This window comes from Anomaloglossus baeobatrachus, chromosome 6, assembly GCF_048569485.1.
Source record: "Anomaloglossus baeobatrachus isolate aAnoBae1 chromosome 6, aAnoBae1.hap1, whole genome shotgun sequence".
Lineage (NCBI taxonomy): Eukaryota > Metazoa > Chordata > Amphibia > Anura > Aromobatidae > Anomaloglossus > Anomaloglossus baeobatrachus.
Window position 1 is genome coordinate 13487452 of NC_134358.1, and position 17750 is coordinate 13505201.

General features: G+C 46.8%; 1 protein-coding gene across 5 annotated transcripts in view; it reads right to left on the reverse strand.

Annotated features, from left to right (window-relative positions):
• Positions 1-1340: 1340 nt before the first annotated feature.
• Positions 1341-17750, reverse strand: part of LOC142316950 (alanine aminotransferase 2) — a 64502-nt gene continuing 48092 nt past the window's right edge. For all 5 annotated transcript variants that reach the window (XM_075352769.1, XM_075352771.1, XM_075352768.1 and 2 more), the window contains 10 exons: positions 6261-6350; positions 5937-6045; positions 5589-5722; positions 4599-4842; positions 3694-3773; positions 3240-3376; positions 2989-3163; positions 2756-2911; positions 2450-2562; positions 1341-2376 (listed from right to left, as the gene is read on the reverse strand). In XM_075352769.1, the coding sequence (XP_075208884.1) occupies positions 2286-2376; positions 2450-2562; positions 2756-2911; positions 2989-3163; positions 3240-3376; positions 3694-3773; positions 4599-4842; positions 5589-5722; positions 5937-6045; positions 6261-6350 (1329 nt within the window). In that variant the 3' untranslated portion in view covers positions 1341-2285. The remainder of the gene's footprint in view (positions 2377-2449; positions 2563-2755; positions 2912-2988; positions 3164-3239; positions 3377-3693; positions 3774-4598; positions 4843-5588; positions 5723-5936; positions 6046-6260; positions 6351-17750) is intronic.

Consider the following 17750-nt stretch of genomic DNA (forward strand, 5'->3'; position numbering starts at 1 on the left):
GAGCAATGATAAGTGGCCCAGGAAGTGAAGGAGAGGGTGCGGGAGCAGTGTACAGTCACACGGGAGCAGTGTACAGCCGTGCGGGAGAAGTGTACAGCCGTGCGGGAGGAGTGTACAGCCGTGCGGGAGGAGTGTACAGCCGCGACAGAGCCTCAGTAAGTATGAAGCGCTCTCTTCATTCTTATTTTTTCATTTCTCGAGCGCCAGATCAAACACCCGACACCATTGAAACCGCGCAGATCTGGACTTTTATAGTCCTGGTCCATCCATCACTATTAGGAAGGTGTCTTCTTACGAACACTTGTTTCATGATCTCATCTAAATGGGCGATCATTCAGTGGCCGTTCGCTGTACAGGTCAGTAGCACACACCTTATCCATTGTATACTCCTGACTTGTAGTGCCGCTATCTACATAGCATAGTGTACAGAAGTTACAATTACTGGGCCTGCGTCCTTGAAAATGCCAGGGCTATATTTCAGTTCTAGTCCAGCCTTGTTCTCACCACTTTGTCAATTGTTTGGACATCTCCTTGCTCTTCATGGTGCTGTTTGGAGATCTCCTTGGTCTTCATGGTGCGGTTTGGAGATCTCCTTGGTCTTCATGGTGCTGTTTGGAGATCTCCTTGGTCTTCATGGTGCTGTTTGGAGATCTCCTTGGTCTTCATGGTGCTGTTTGGACACCTCCTTGGTCTTCATGGTGCTGTTTGGAGATCTCCTTGGTCTTCATGGTGTTGTTTGGAGATCTCCTTGGTCTTCATGGTGTTGTTTGGATACCTCCTTGGTCTTCATGGTGCTGTTTGGAGATCTCCTTGGTCTTCATGGTGCGGTTTGGAGATCTCCTTGGTCTTCATGGTGCGGTTTGGAGATCTCCTTGGTCTTCATGGTGCGGTTTGGAGATCTCCTTGGTCTTCATGGTGCTGTTTGGACACCTCCTTGGTCTTCATGGTGTTGTTTGGAGATCTCCTTGGTCTTCATGGTGTTGTTTGGATACCTCCTTGGTCTTCATGGTGCTGTTTGGAGATCTCCTTGGTCTTCATGGTGCTGTTTGGAGATCTCCTTGGTCTTCATGGTGCTGTTTGGAGATCTCCTTGGTCTTCCATATAGTGTATATACTGATATACCCTAGGACACTTAGATTGCATACAGGTTGATGTCCTTTCAATAAGCATGTGAGTAACGAAGGTAATTGCTTGCACCAGAAATTTTTCGGGCTTTATAGCAAAAAGGGTGAATACATATGTGAGTGTCTGTGTAATATGGCGCACACCCCTGATAACGGGCACACCACTCTGATGATGCAGGCAGTCAGGGACATTGGGTAATCATCGAACAGTGGAGGTGTCAGACATTTTCCATCTTTATTGGTTTTGCATTCGCATATTTTAGCCCTTGTCATGTGAGCAGCAAATCTTTATTACGTCATCACCGGCCGTAATCAGTATAGAAAATGCAGAGAGGTCACAACAGGGGGCGACACCCAGTAGCGGAGCTAGCACTGTGCACCCCCCCAACTCTGAATAAAGGCCTCCTCCCTCTAATATAGCGCCTCCACGGCCTGGAGGAGGAGGAGGACCATTAAGATCATACATTTTGCATAGCAGCTTGTCATCCAGCGTTTTCCACATAAGGAGCAGGGGAGGGGCTCTTATTCAATCACGGCCCCGGGGAGCTGGCGGGAGAAAGCAGAGAGTGAGGGGCTCTGGCCTAGAGACCACCTAGGTCATTACTTTCTCCTCTCATGAAGCATTGTATAAGTACAGATTAACCGTGTGTCTCAAGGTGAATGGCGGGATGATAGTATACCGTGGGGTGCGGGCTTTGTATGTAGGGTACAGTCATGACAACTACCTGCACTAAAGTGGCTATAAAAATCTAAAAAACTTCTCAGGACTAAAATAGAAGCCGGAATCAGCATAAAGTGGTCGTAAGGTCTCGTCAGCCAGAAGACCAACGGGATGGGAGGACACATGTAACTATAAGGTGATCGTAAGGTCTCGTCAGCCAGAAGACCAACGGGATGGGAGGACACGTGTAACTATAAGGTGGTCATAAGGTCTTGTCAGCCAGAAAACCACCAGGAATGGAAGGGCACATGTAACTATAAGGTGCTCGGGAGGCCTCGTCAGCCAGAAGACCACCGAGATGGGAGGGGCACATGTAACTATAAAGGTGGTCGAGAGGTCTCTTCAGCAAGAAAATCACCGAATGGGATTGGCACTCATAATTATAAGGTGCAAGAACAGGAACTACTGCGTGTCTCTAGCAACACTGTCGTGTCCATTGTTCACGAATATTCCTGCATAAACTTCTGGTGGAAATCCTTCAGCCGCTCCAGGAGACTCCTCAGCTTCTCGGTTGGTGGGAGAATAGTCATCCTGGATAAATAATGGTAAGAATGATACACAAACCGAGGATGCACAATCTGCGGCGCGAAGGTTTGGCACCTACCTGAAGTGGTGAGTTCCTTCTCGCTGGCCAAAGCCACTCCCTGGTACAACACAAATGCCAGTCTCCTCGAGTAGCTTCATACAGAAGAACATGTCCGGGGCCTGACCTTCATCCTGGGAAGGAAGGATATGGACGTAGTCAGGCAAAGGCAGCCACCAGAAGGTGAAACATCCAACAAATTGGAAGGCAGACGGAGCCGAAGCGGCAGGTCTCAACCCATCACATCCACTCCCCACCAGCCCACAGAACGTTGCAGGGACGGGTGGCAGCAGGTGCAGCCGTGCAGCTCCTGCTAATGGGTGTTACCTGGGCCAGTCTGACTGCTCGCTCCGGGATCTGGATCCTTGGGAAGGAGTACATGGCTCCCTGCACTGGATTACACTGGATCCCAGGGGCTCCATTCAGGATCTCCTCGGTGAGCCGCGCCTTCTCCGCCAGGTTACCCAGCACGGCTTCTTTCTCCTGGAAGTGAAGTGCATGAGGAACGATTGCCATACTCCGGCCACTGCCACATATTATACCGCTGTGTATGGGCTTACTGCCAAGAACTGCTTGTAGGACGGTTCTCCAGCCTGAGGGGGGTTCACAACCACATCCAGAAGCGCCTGCCCAGGCACAGGGGGGCACAGACGCACAGACACCAGCTTAGTCAGCTGCTGTTTCACAGCGCAGTCCATATTGATCACCTCCATATACCCGCCCCGGAAACCGCACCTGAGGGTGTAAATATAGTCAGTGCAGAACACCACATGCTTGACCCCCAGAGAAGACGTGGACACATCGCACTCACTCGCCCATGAAGCCCTTGGAGGTGGAGTGAAATGACGCCAACTCAACCACGTCCGAGTACTTGGGGCCCATCTCAAACAGAACCTTCTTGAAGGAGTGGAAGGCGCAGCCCTTGGCGTAAACGTTATCCTGATAAACCTGCGGGAGGAGAGCAGCAACAAGAACCGGATAAGAGGCATGAGAGGGTGCGAAACCAGACGAGGAGGTGGACGAGGCAATAAGGGGGCAACAGGACCCCGATAAGAGGCCTGAGAGGGAGCGATACCGGGCGAGGAGGTGGACAGGGCAACAAGGGGGCAACAGGACTCCGATAAGAGGCCCGAGAGGAAGCGATACCGGGCGAGGAGGTGGACGGGGCAATAAGGGGGAAACAGGACCCCGATAAGAGGCCCGAGAGGGAGCGATACCGGGCAAGGAGGTGGACGGGGCAATAAGGGGGAAACAGGACTACTCACTTCATCAGCCATAAGAAACAAATTCTCTTCAGCCGCAAAGCGAATCACGTCCTCGATGCATTTCCTGCTCTGCACCTGACCTAAGGAAAAAGTATCAACATCACTGGGCGACACCAAGATCCCCGGCCTCCCCCATCACTGGAAGACACAGAGACTCCCGGCCTCCCCCATCACTGGAAGACACAGACTCCCGGCCTCACCCACTATCGAGAGAGACCCCCTGGCCTACCCCACTATCAAGAGATGTTGAGTGGAGACCACTGGCCTCCTCCATGACTGGGAGACATAGTGACCCCTGCCCTCTCCCATCACCAGGAAAGACAGAGATCCCAGGGGTCCCTTCTATGGAGAGATGCTGAGCCAAGAGCCCCAGTAGCACCCATTACCGTGAGACACCAAAATACACTCAGCCTCCCCCACTATCAAGAGACACTGAGCTGAGACCCCTGGCCTCTCCCTTATCAAGATTTGCTGAGCCAAGACCTCCAGCCGCACCCATTACTGTGACACACCGAGACCCACAGCTTCCCCCACTATCGAGAGACACTGAGCGGAGATCCCTGGCCTCCTCCATCAGTAGAAGATGCCTCAGACTCCCTTATCACCAGGAAACAGAGACCCCCAGCCTCCTCCATCACCTGGAAACACTGAGACCCCAGCCTCCCTGATTACCAGGAGACGCTAAGCGGAGCCCCTCAACCTCCCCAATATCCAGAGACACAGAGTAAAGACCCCTAACTGCCTATCTGGAGACACAGCGAAATCCAGTCTCAGGAGACACAGAGAGGAGACCCTCACCCTCCCCCAGTCTCAGGAGATGCTTAGTGGAGACCCACAATTTGCCCGACTATCAGAAGACACAAAGCGGAGACCCCTGACGCCCCCCCCAGCACCGAGGATCGTACCTGTGGGGTTGCCTGGGTTGATGATGCACAGGACCTTGGGGTCGCAGTGTTTCTGGGCCTCGTGTAGCGCCCTCCGCAGCTCGGTGATGTCCAGCGCCCAGCAGTTCTCCTCATCCAGGTAGTAGTTCACCTGTACAGCGCTCAGCTCCGCCAGCGCAGCCGAGTACAGGGGGTACTGGGGGATGGGGATGAGGACGCCGGTCCGAGAGCTGCCCTGACCCGACACCAGCAGCTTCAGCATGGTCTGCAAGAAGAGACACAGGTGACACAGCTGCACTGCAGGGGTTAACCTGCCATCATTAACGCCCCCGCACATGTGACCAAGCTGAAGACCCCAGAGCAGCCGAACAGAAGGCGATGGGGCTGTGACCTACATAAGAGCAAAAAAACGAGGACAGTGAGAAGGAAGAACAAAGGCACTGATGGCCGAAAACGTGGAGCCGAGTCAGCGGGAGGGGGTGAGGTGCCGGGACAACGCCAGGGAAGGAGGCGAGGTGCCGGGACAACGCCAGGGAAGGGGGCGAGGTGCCAAGACAACGCCAGGGAAGGGGGCGAGGGGCCGGGACACCGCCAGGGAAGGGGGCGAGGGGCCGGGACACCGCCAGGGAAGGGGGCGAGGGGCCGGGACACCGCCAGGGAAGGGGGCGAGGGGCCGGGACATAGGTGGCGCCCCACGGTCACAGGGCGTGCAGGCAAGCAAGGGATGCACTATGGCCACGTTTTTGGCACTTTTAGCTACTGGACAAGGTTCACTTGTTGCAGGAGATCTTCTTGCCGGAGATCTCTGAGGAGCTCAGTTTCCACACATTTGGATCCTCCTAATAAAGAGCGCCTCGTCCTTACCCACAGGGGCAGAGGCGCTGGGGACATCATGGATCCACTTCCTTATGACAAGCTTTACGGGTTAATTACAGGAAGCGAGGTGGGAGCGGCACAGGCAGCGGAGTTGGGGAGATGTCAGGGCAGTGCTGTGCCGCCTCCGGCACTTACCACAATGGAGTCGCTGGCACCAGTGGAGAGGTAAATGTTGTCGGGGTTGGAGGGGATCCCGCCGTCCCTCCGCTCTATGTACTTGGCCACATCCTGCCGGATGACCTCTATTCCTTGGCTGGCGCTGTAGGACCCTATAAGGACGCACAAAAGAGCCGTGAAGACCCCGCCACCACCTAAACCACGAGAACCTCACCCAAGGGGCTCATATGTAATAATAACCAGAGCTTGATCATCAGAGCCTTTATAGGAGTCTCTGCACTTTATGTCACAGGGACACAGACCCCCGAACACAATTTCTGCCCAGTCAGAGCCCCCAATAGTTAGTCAGGAGCGATAGGTACCCACCGATGCTGTTACCACCACAAGCCTTCAGGATCCGCCCCGCCTTCTGCTTCACATCGTCCGGGAACTTATTGTCATTCAGGAGCTCCGGATACAAACAGATGGCACTGACCTGAGAGAGGAAACATTGCGGGGGTCAGAGACCGGCCGAGGAGGCGCCGCGGGGGTCAGAGACCGGCCGAGGAGGCGCCGCGGGGGTCAGAGACCGGCCGAGGAGGCGCCGCGGGGGTCAGAGACCGGCCGAGGAGGCGCCGCGGGGGTCAGACACCGGCCGAGGAGGCGCCCGCTTACAGGCCCTGGAGGAGGAGGCAGGTACTGAACCCTTACCTGCCGCAGGAAAGTGATCGGCTTCTGACCCATCGCATGAGCGTCCCCAATGTTCGCTTTAATTACTTCTGTAAAAGGTTTCTTCACACCCTGAAATAAACCAGGAAGTCACAGATTATACAGCGTACAGTATATACTATATACACCCCCTGAAAATAAGACCTAGCGTGATTTTTCGGCATTTTTTTGAGTATGCTTGAAATATAAGCCCTACTCCAAAAATAAGCCTGGAAAAAGGTCAAAGCAATTAGTAATAGACTGAGCCTTCGCCAAGGAACTCCGACCCCCCAAAAGAATAAGACCCCACAAGGCTCAAAGCAACAAGAATTGGCAACTGCCGGGCTCTCACACAGATCGGGTGGTCCGGCTGGGGTCTCCCCACTCCAGAGCCCATTATATTAGTGCGTTGTGGGGGAGACAGCCGCAACACTTGGCGTTCCAGCTGCTTTTTCTGCTTTCCTTAGTAGCCAAGGGGCTTCACAGCACGCAACACGCCTGTGACGGGAGTGACGCCAGCCGGACCTCCCGATCTGTGTGCGAGACCAGTACTTGCCAACCCTTATTGTTTTGGGTCTTGTGAGTGCGATACTTTGGGGGGGCGGGGGGGGTGGCTTTCCTTGGTGAATGGCCTACCAACTATATACAACAGTACAAGGCGGAATGTAAACATGAAATAGAAATATACCGCACTAGTATGCGACCCCCAGACAACATCACAGCAAAAAAAAAAAGAATCCGACGAGTACAAGAAAGGAATTGAGGAGGACGCAGGACTAAAATCTGACTGATTTCTGCAAAGATGAGATGCTGGAAAACTAGTGTTTCAGGTGTGCATTACAATTCATCCACAGGTGTGTCTCCAATTAACTCAGATGTTGCCAATAAACCTATCAGAAGCTTCCAAAGACATGACATCATCATGGCCAGCTTTAGCTATGTGCGACTTGTGCAGTCACACAGGGTGTTGGCCGCCAGAATGCAGAAGGGGCGCCGCAGGGGACACAAATTCACTTTAAATTGCTGTTCCGCTCTGCACAGGCTCCAGTAGGGGGCCCTCTCCCCTCCTCTGTGCTCTGCGTCTTGTCTTCTCCCGTCTTCACCAGAGAGAGGGGGGAGGGACGCATGCACTGCTGCAGCCGGAGAAGATAGATTTGGGAGGGTCGCCTGCACGGCTGCAGCCGGAGAAGGTAGAGGGGGAAGGGGCGCCTGCACTGCTGCGGCCGGAGAAACTGCTACTACAGACCCTCTGAACTCCTGGAGGCCGGGAATCAAAGTCTTCTAGGTATGTGAGTGTAATGTGCTGTGCGTCATGTCTGTAATGTATGATAGCTACATGTGTTATGTATGATATGTGTGTCCTGTATACTTTGCAGTATCCATCTGTCTGTCTATACATCCATCCATGCAATCTATCTCTCTATCGTCTATCCAGTGTTGGTCTGGCATGCTGAGACACTGGTCAATGCCCCGGTGGGCCTTTGAACTAGACATAGAGAGGACCCGCCGGCAGGGGCGCTGCTTCAGGCATCAAAGATCTGGGGCTCCGGCCCCAAATTTCTTGCTCAAAGCTCTGCACCTTCTGCAGCCACCGCACTGACCTGTGTTGGTGTCGTGTTGCCTCCGATACAGTTCAATCCTGTGACAGAGCACGGAGCACCACACTCTACCGCTGGCCCCGCGCTCTACCGCTGGCCCCGCGCTCTACCGCTGCTTCTCACCAAAGCTGCAGACCACTACATGTCGGTGTGCCCACGAGGGGTAACGTCATTGCATCACGCTGCCTCTGCAGGCCGCCATAGAAGAGGAGACGGAGCCTGCAGTGCTGGGAATAAGGATTAGGGGAGTATGATTTTTTTTTTCTTCTAAGGTTTATATGAGATCTGTGGGGGCCCTGCTGTATATAGGAGGCGATGTAGCGGCCAGTGATGTGTATAGGAGCCTGTGTAGCGGTCCCTACTGTGTATAGGAAGCTGTGTAGAGGCCCCTGCTGTATTTAGAAGGCTATCTTGGGGCCACTGCTGTGTATAGGACCCTGTGTGCCGCTCAGCTCCACTGACCTGAACAGATTGAGGTGCAGTACCACATACACAACGCTCCCCCATCCTCATGATGTGTATGTGGTCCTGCACCTCAGTCTGTTCAGGTCAGTGGAGCTGAGAGGCAGCAACACATACACACCATGATGATGGGGGGGCGCTGTGTATGTGTTGCTGCCTCTCAGCTCCACTGACCTGAACAGACTGAGGTACAGGACCACATACACAACGCTCCCCCATCATCATGGTGTGTATGTGGTACTGCACCTCAGTTTGCTCAGGTCATTCTGTATATATACACTGCACAGTACCACTCCTCCTGTCCTGTATACTGGGTGTAATCCTCAGTATCTGTATTATTCTGTATATATACACTGCACAGTACCACTCCTCCTGTCCTGTATACTGGGTGTAATCCTCAGTATCTGTATTATTCTGTATATATACACACTGCACAGTACCACTTCTCCTGTCCTGTATACTGGGTGTAATCCTCAGTGTCTGTATTATCCTGTATATATACACTGCACAGTACCACTTCTCCTGTCCTGTATACTGGGTGTAATCCTCAGTGTCTGTATTATTCTGTATATACACTGCACAGTACCACTTCTCCTGTCCTGTATACTGGGTGTAATCCTCAGTATCTGTATTATTCTGTATATATACACTGCACAGTGCCACTTCTCCTGTCCTGTATACTGGGTGTAATCCTCAGTATCTGTATATAGACACTGCACAGTGCCACTCCTCCTGTCCTGTATACTGGGTGTAATCCTCAGTATCTGTATTATTCGGTATATATACACTGCACAGTACCACTTCTCCTGTCCTGTATACTGGGTGTAATCCTCAGTATCTGTATTATTCTGTATATATACACTGCACAGTACCACTTCTCCTGTCCTGTATACTGGGTGTAATCCTCAGTACCTGTATTATTCTGTATATATACACTGCACAGTACCACTTCTCCTGTCCTGTATACTGGGTGTAATCCTTAGTATCTGTATTATTCTGTATATATACACTGCACAGTACCACTTCTCCTGTCCTGTATACTGGGTGTAATCCTCAGTACCTGTATTATTCTGTATATATACACTGCACAGTACCACTTCTCCTGTCCTGTATACTGGGTGTAATCCTCAGTACCTGTGTTATTCTGTATATATACACTGCACAGTACCACTTCTCCTGTCCTGTATACTGGGTGTAATCCTCAGTACCTGTATTATTCTGTATATATACACTGCACAGTACCACTTCTCCTGTGCTGTATACTGGGTGTAATCCTCAGTATCTGTATATAGACACTGCACAGTACCACTTCTCCTGTCCTGTATACTGGGTGTAATCCTCAGTATCTGTATTATTCTGTATATATACACTGCACAGTACCACTTCTCCTGTCCTGTATACTGGGTGTAATCCTCAGTACCTGTATTATTCTGTATATATACACTGCACAGTACCACTTCTCCTGTCCTGTATACTGGGTGTAATCCTCAGTACCTGTATTATTCTGTATATATACACTGCACAGTACCACTTCTCCTGTGCTGTATACTGGGTGTAATCCTCAGTATCTGTATATAGACACTGCACAGTACCACTTCTCCTGTACTGTATACTGGGTGTAATCCTCAGTATCTGTATTATTCTGTATATATACACTGCACAGTACCACGTCTCCTGTCCTGTATACTGGGTGTAATCCTCAGTACCTGTATTATTCTGTATATATATATATATATATATATATATATATATATATATATATATATATATATATATATATATATATATATATATATATATATATATATACACACACTGCACAGTACCACTTCTCCTGTCCTGTATACTGGGTGTAATCCTCAGTATCTGTATTATTCTGTATATATACACACTGCACAGTACCACTTCTCCTGTCCTGTATACTGGGTGTAATCCTCAGTATCTGTATTATTCTGTATATATACACACTGCACAGTACCACTTCTCCTGTCCTGTATACTGGGTGTAATCCTCAGTACCTGTATTATTCTGTATATATACACTGCACAGTACCACTTCTCCTGTCCTGTATACTGGGTGTAATCCTCAGTACCTGTATTATTCTGTATATATACACTGCACAGTACCACTTCTCCTGTGCTGTATACTGGGTGTAATCCTCAGTATCTGTATATAGACACTGCACAGTACCACTTCTCCTGTCCTGTATACTGGGTGTAATCCTCAGTATCTGTATATAGACACTGCACAGTACCACTTCTCCTGTCCTGTATACTGGGTGTAATCCTCAGTATCTGTATTATTCTGTATATATACACTGCACAGTACCACTTCTCCTGTCCTGTATACTGGGTGTAATCCTCAGTACCTGTATTATTCTGTATATATACACTGCACAGTACCACTCCTCCTGTATACTGGGTGTAATCCTCAGTATCTGTATTATTCTGTATATAGACACTGCACAGTACCACTTCTCCTGTCCTGTATACTGGGTGTAATCCTCAGTATCTGTATTATTCTGTATATAGACACTGCACAGTACCACTTCTCCTGTCCTGTATACTGGGTGTAATCCTCAGTATCTGTATTATTCTGTATATATACACTGCACAGTACCACTTCTCCTGAGCTGTATACTGGGTGTAATCCTCAGTATCTGTATATAGACACTGCACAGTACCACTTCTCCTGTCCTGTATACTGGGTGTAATCCTCAGTATCTGTATATAGACACTGCACAGTACCACTTCTCCTGTCCTGTATACTGGGTGTAATCCTCAGTATCTGTATATATACACTGCACAGTACCACTTCTCCTGTCCTGTATACTGGGTGTAATCCTCAGTATCTGTATATATACACTGCACAGTACCACTTCTCCTGTCCTGTATACTGGGTGTAATCCTCAGTATCTGTATATATACACTGCACAGTACCACTTCTCCTGTGCTGTATACTGGGTGTAATCCTCAGTATCTGTATATAGACACTGCACAGTACCACTTATCCTGTCCTGTATACTGGGTGTACTCCTCAGTATCTGTATTATCCTGTATATATACACTGCACAGTACCACTTCTGTCCTGTATGCTGGGTGTACTCCTCAGTATCTGTATTATCCTGTATATATACACTGCACAGTACCACTTCTCCTGTCCTGTATACTGTGTGTACTCCTCAGTATCTATATTATTCTGTATATATACACACTGCACAGTACCACTTCTGTCCTGTATACTGGGTGTACTCCTCAGTATGTGTATTATTCTGTATATATACACTGCACAGTACCACTTCTCCTGTCCTGTATACTAGGTGTAATCCTCAGTATCTGTATTATTCTGTATATATACACTGCACAGTATCACTTCTCCTGTCCTGTATACTGGGTGTAATCCTCAGTATGTGTATTATTCTGTATATATACACTGCACAGTACCACTCCTCCTGTCCTGTGTATATATATACACTGCACAGTACCACTTTTCCTGTCCTGTATACTGGGTGTAATCCTCAGTATCTGTATTATTCTGTATATATACACTGCACAGTACCACTTCTCCTGTCCTGTATACTGGGTGTAATCCTCAGTATGTGTATTATTCTGTATATATACACTGCACAGTACCACTTCTCCTGTCCTGTATACTGGGTGTAATCCTCAGTATCTGTATTATTCTGTATATATACACTGCACAGTACCACTTCTCCTGTCCTGTATACTGGGTGTAATCCTCAGTACCTGTATTATTCTGTATATATACACTGCACAGTACCACTTCTCCTGTGCTGTATACTGGGTGTAATCCTCAGTATCTGTATATAGACACTGCACAGTACCACTTCTCCTGTACTGTATACTGGGTGTAATCCTCAGTATCTGTATTATTCTGTATATATACACTGCACAGTACCACGTCTCCTGTCCTGTATACTGGGTGTAATCCTCAGTACCTGTATTATTCTGTATATATACACTGCACAGTACCACTTCTCCTGTCCTGTATACTGGGTGTAATCCTCAGTATCTGTATTATTCTGTATATATACACTGCACAGTACCACTTCTCCTGTCCTGTATACTGGGTGTAATCCTCAGTATCTGTATTATTCTGTATATATATATATATATATATATATATATATATATATATATATATATACACACTGCACAGTACCACTTCTCCTGTCCTGTATACTGGGTGTAATCCTCAGTATCTGTATTATTCTGTATATATACACACTGCACAGTACCACTTCTCCTGTCCTGTATACTGGGTGTAATCCTCAGTATCTGTATTATTCTGTATATATACACACTGCACAGTACCACTTCTCCTGTCCTGTATACTGGGTGTAATCCTCAGTACCTGTATTATTCTGTATATATACACTGCACAGTACCACTTCTCCTGTCCTGTATACTGGGTGTAATCCTTAGTATCTGTATTATTCTGTATATATACACTGCACAGTACCACTTCTCCTGTCCTGTATACTGGGTGTAATCCTCAGTACCTGTATTATTCTGTATATATACACTGCACAGTACCACTTCTCCTGTCCTGTATACTGGGTGTAATCCTCAGTACCTGTGTTATTCTGTATATATACACTGCACAGTACCACTTCTCCTGTCCTGTATACTGGGTGTAATCCTCAGTACCTGTATTATTCTGTATATATACACTGCACAGTACCACTTCTCCTGTGCTGTATACTGGGTGTAATCCTCAGTATCTGTATATAGACACTGCACAGTACCACTTCTCCTGTCCTGTATACTGGGTGTAATCCTCAGTATCTGTATTATTCTGTATATATACACACTGCACAGTACCACTTCTCCTGTCCTGTATACTGGGTGTAATCCTCAGTATCTGTATTATTCTGTATATATACACACTGCACAGTACCACTTCTCCTGTCCTGTATACTGGGTGTAATCCTCAGTACCTGTATTATTCTGTATATATACACTGCACAGTACCACTTCTCCTGTCCTGTATACTGGGTGTAATCCTCAGTACCTGTATTATTCTGTATATATACACTGCACAGTACCACTTCTCCTGTGCTGTATACTGGGTGTAATCCTCAGTATCTGTATATAGACACTGCACAGTACCACTTCTCCTGTCCTGTATACTGGGTGTAATCCTCAGTATCTGTATATAGACACTGCACAGTACCACTTCTCCTGTCCTGTATACTGGGTGTAATCCTCAGTATCTGTATTATTCTGTATATATACACTGCACAGTACCACTTCTCCTGTCCTGTATACTGGGTGTAATCCTCAGTACCTGTATTATTCTGTATATATACACTGCACAGTACCACTCCTCCTGTATACTGGGTGTAATCCTCAGTATCTGTATTATTCTGTATATAGACACTGCACAGTACCACTTCTCCTGTCCTGTATACTGGGTGTAATCCTCAGTATCTGTATTATTCTGTATATAGACACTGCACAGTACCACTTCTCCTGTCCTGTATACTGGGTGTAATCCTCAGTATCTGTATTATTCTGTATATATACACTGCACAGTACCACTTCTCCTGAGCTGTATACTGGGTGTAATCCTCAGTATCTGTATATAGACACTGCACAGTACCACTTCTCCTGTCCTGTATACTGGGTGTAATCCTCAGTATCTGTATATAGACACTGCACAGTACCACTTCTCCTGTCCTGTATACTGGGTGTAATCCTCAGTATCTGTATATATACACTGCACAGTACCACTTCTCCTGTCCTGTATACTGGGTGTAATCCTCAGTATCTGTATATATACACTGCACAGTACCACTTCTCCTGTCCTGTATACTGGGTGTAATCCTCAGTATCTGTATATATACACTGCACAGTACCACTTCTCCTGTGCTGTATACTGGGTGTAATCCTCAGTATCTGTATATAGACACTGCACAGTACCACTTATCCTGTCCTGTATACTGGGTGTACTCCTCAGTATCTGTATTATTCTGTATATATACACTGCACAGTACCACTTCTCCTGTCCTGTATACTGTGTGTACTCCTCAGTATCTATATTATTCTGTATATATACACACTGCACAGTACCACTTCTGTCCTGTATACTGGGTGTACTCCTCAGTATGTGTATTATTCTGTATATATACACTGCACAGTACCACTTCTCCTGTCCTGTATACTAGGTGTAATCCTCAGTATCTGTATTATTCTGTATATATACACTGCACAGTATCACTTCTCCTGTCCTGTATACTGGGTGTAATCCTCAGTATGTGTATTATTCTGTATATATACACTGCACAGTACCACTCCTCCTGTCCTGTGTATATATATACACTGCACAGTACCACTTTTCCTGTCCTGTATACTGGGTGTAATCCTCAGTATCTGTATTATTCTGTATATATACACTGCACAGTACCACTTCTCCTGTCCTGTATACTGGGTGTAATCCTCAGTATGTGTATTATTCTGTATATATACACTGCACAGTACCACTTCTCCTGTCCTGTATACTGGGTGTAATCCTCAGTATCTGTATTATTCTGTATATATACACTGCACAGTACCACTTCTCCTGTCCTGTATACTGGGTGTAATCCTCAGTACCTGTATTATTCTGTATATATACACTGCACAGTACCACTTCTCCTGTGCTGTATACTGGGTGTAATCCTCAGTATCTGTATATAGACACTGCACAGTACCACTTCTCCTGTACTGTATACTGGGTGTAATCCTCAGTATCTGTATTATTCTGTATATATACACTGCACAGTACCACGTCTCCTGTCCTGTATACTGGGTGTAATTCAGTACCTGTATTATTCTGTATATATACACTGCACAGTACCACTTCTCCTGTCCTGTATACTGGGTGTAATCCTCAGTATCTGTATTATTCTGTATATATACACTGCACAGTACCACTTCTCCTGTCCTGTATACTGGGTGTAATCCTCAGTATCTGTATTATTCTGTATATATATATATATATATATATATATATATATATATATATATATATATATATATATATATATATATATATACACACTGCACAGTACCACTTCTCCTGTCCTGTATACTGGGTGTAATCCTCAGTATCTGTATTATTCTGTATATATACACACTGCACAGTACCACTTCTCCTGTCCTGTATACTGGGTGTAATCCTCAGTATCTGTATTATTCTGTATATATACACACTGCACAGTACCACTTCTCCTGTCCTGTATACTGGGTGTAATCCTCAGTACCTGTATTATTCTGTATATATACACTGCACAGTACCACTTCTCCTGTCCTGTATACTGGGTGTAATCCTCAGTACCTGTATTATTCTGTATATATACACTGCACAGTACCACTTCTCCTGTGCTGTATACTGGGTGTAATCCTCAGTATCTGTATATAGACACTGCACAGTACCACTTCTCCTGTCCTGTATACTGGGTGTAATCCTCAGTATCTGTATATAGACACTGCACAGTACCACTTCTCCTGTCCTGTATACTGGGTGTAATCCTCAGTATCTGTATTATTCTGTATATATACACTGCACAGTACCACTTCTCCTGTCCTGTATACTGGGTGTAATCCTCAGTACCTGTATTATTCTGTATATATACACTGCACAGTACCACTCCTCCTGTATACTGGGTGTAATCCTCAGTATCTGTATTATTCTGTATATAGACACTGCACAGTACCACTTCTCCTGTCCTGTATACTGGGTGTAATCCTCAGTATCTGTATTATTCTGTATATAGACACTGCACAGTACCACTTCTCCTGTCCTGTATACTGGGTGTAATCCTCAGTATCTGTATTATTCTGTATATATACACTGCACAGTACCACTTCTCCTGAGCTGTATACTGGGTGTAATCCTCAGTATCTGTATATAGACACTGCACAGTACCACTTCTCCTGTCCTGTATACTGGGTGTAATCCTCAGTATCTGTATATAGACACTGCACAGTACCACTTCTCCTGTCCTGTATACTGGGTGTAATCCTCAGTATCTGTATATATACACTGCACAGTACCACTTCTCCTGTCCTGTATACTGGGTGTAATCCTCAGTATCTGTATATATACACTGCACAGTACCACTTCTCCTGTCCTGTATACTGGGTGTAATCCTCAGTATCTGTATATATACACTGCACAGTACCACTTCTCCTGTGCTGTATACTGGGTGTAATCCTCAGTATCTGTATATAGACACTGCACAGTACCACTTATCCTGTCCTGTATACTGGGTGTACTCCTCAGTATCTGTATTATCCTGTATATATACACTGCACAGTACCACTTCTGTCCTGTATGCTGGGTGTACTCCTCAGTATCTGTATTATCCTGTATATATACACTGCACAGTACCACTTCTCCTGTCCTGTATACTGTGTGTACTCCTCAGTATCTATATTATTCTGTATATATACACACTGCACAGTACCACTTCTGTCCTGTATACTGGGTGTACTCCTCAGTATGTGTATTATTCTGTATATATACACTGCACAGTACCACTTCTCCTGTCCTGTATACTAGGTGTAATCCTCAGTATCTGTATTATTCTGTATATATACACTGCACAGTATCACTTCTCCTGTCCTGTATACTGGGTGTAATCCTCAGTATGTGTATTATTCTGTATATATACACTGCACAGTACCACTCCTCCTGTCCTGTGTATATATATACACTGCACAGTACCACTTTTCCTGTCCTGTATACTGGGTGTAATCCTCAGTATCTGTATTATTCTGTATATATACACTGCACAGTACCACTTTTCCTGTCCTGTATACTGGGTGTAATCCTCAGTATCTGTATTATTCTGTATATATACACTGCACAGTACCACTTCTCCTGTCCTGTATACTGGGTGTAATCCTCAGTATCTGTATTATTCTGTATATATACACTGCACAGTACCACTTCTCCTGTCCTGTATACTGGGTGTAATCCTCAGTATCTGTATTATTCTGTATATATACACTGCACAGTACCACTTCTCCTGTCCTGTATACTGGGTGTAATCCTCAGTATCTGTATTATTCTGTATATATACACTGCACAGTACCACTTCTCCTGTCCTGTATACTGGGTGTAATCCTCAGTATCTGTATTATTCTGTATATATACACTGCACAGTACCACTTCTCCTGTCCTGTATACTGGGTGTAATCCTCAGTATCTGTATATAAACACTGCACAGTACCCCTCACTTGCCGGTCAGCTGCTCTCCGCTGGCGGTGGCGGCGGGGCACTGTGTGATGGGGCAGAGGGCGCCCGCTGTACCCTGATCTCCGTACGTTGCATTCCTTCGCTGTCGTCAGCAGAACGTTTATCTCCAGGTGAAAGGAAGCGATGACTTATTAAACTTAAGCAAACACAGGGGTGTGAGAATCCG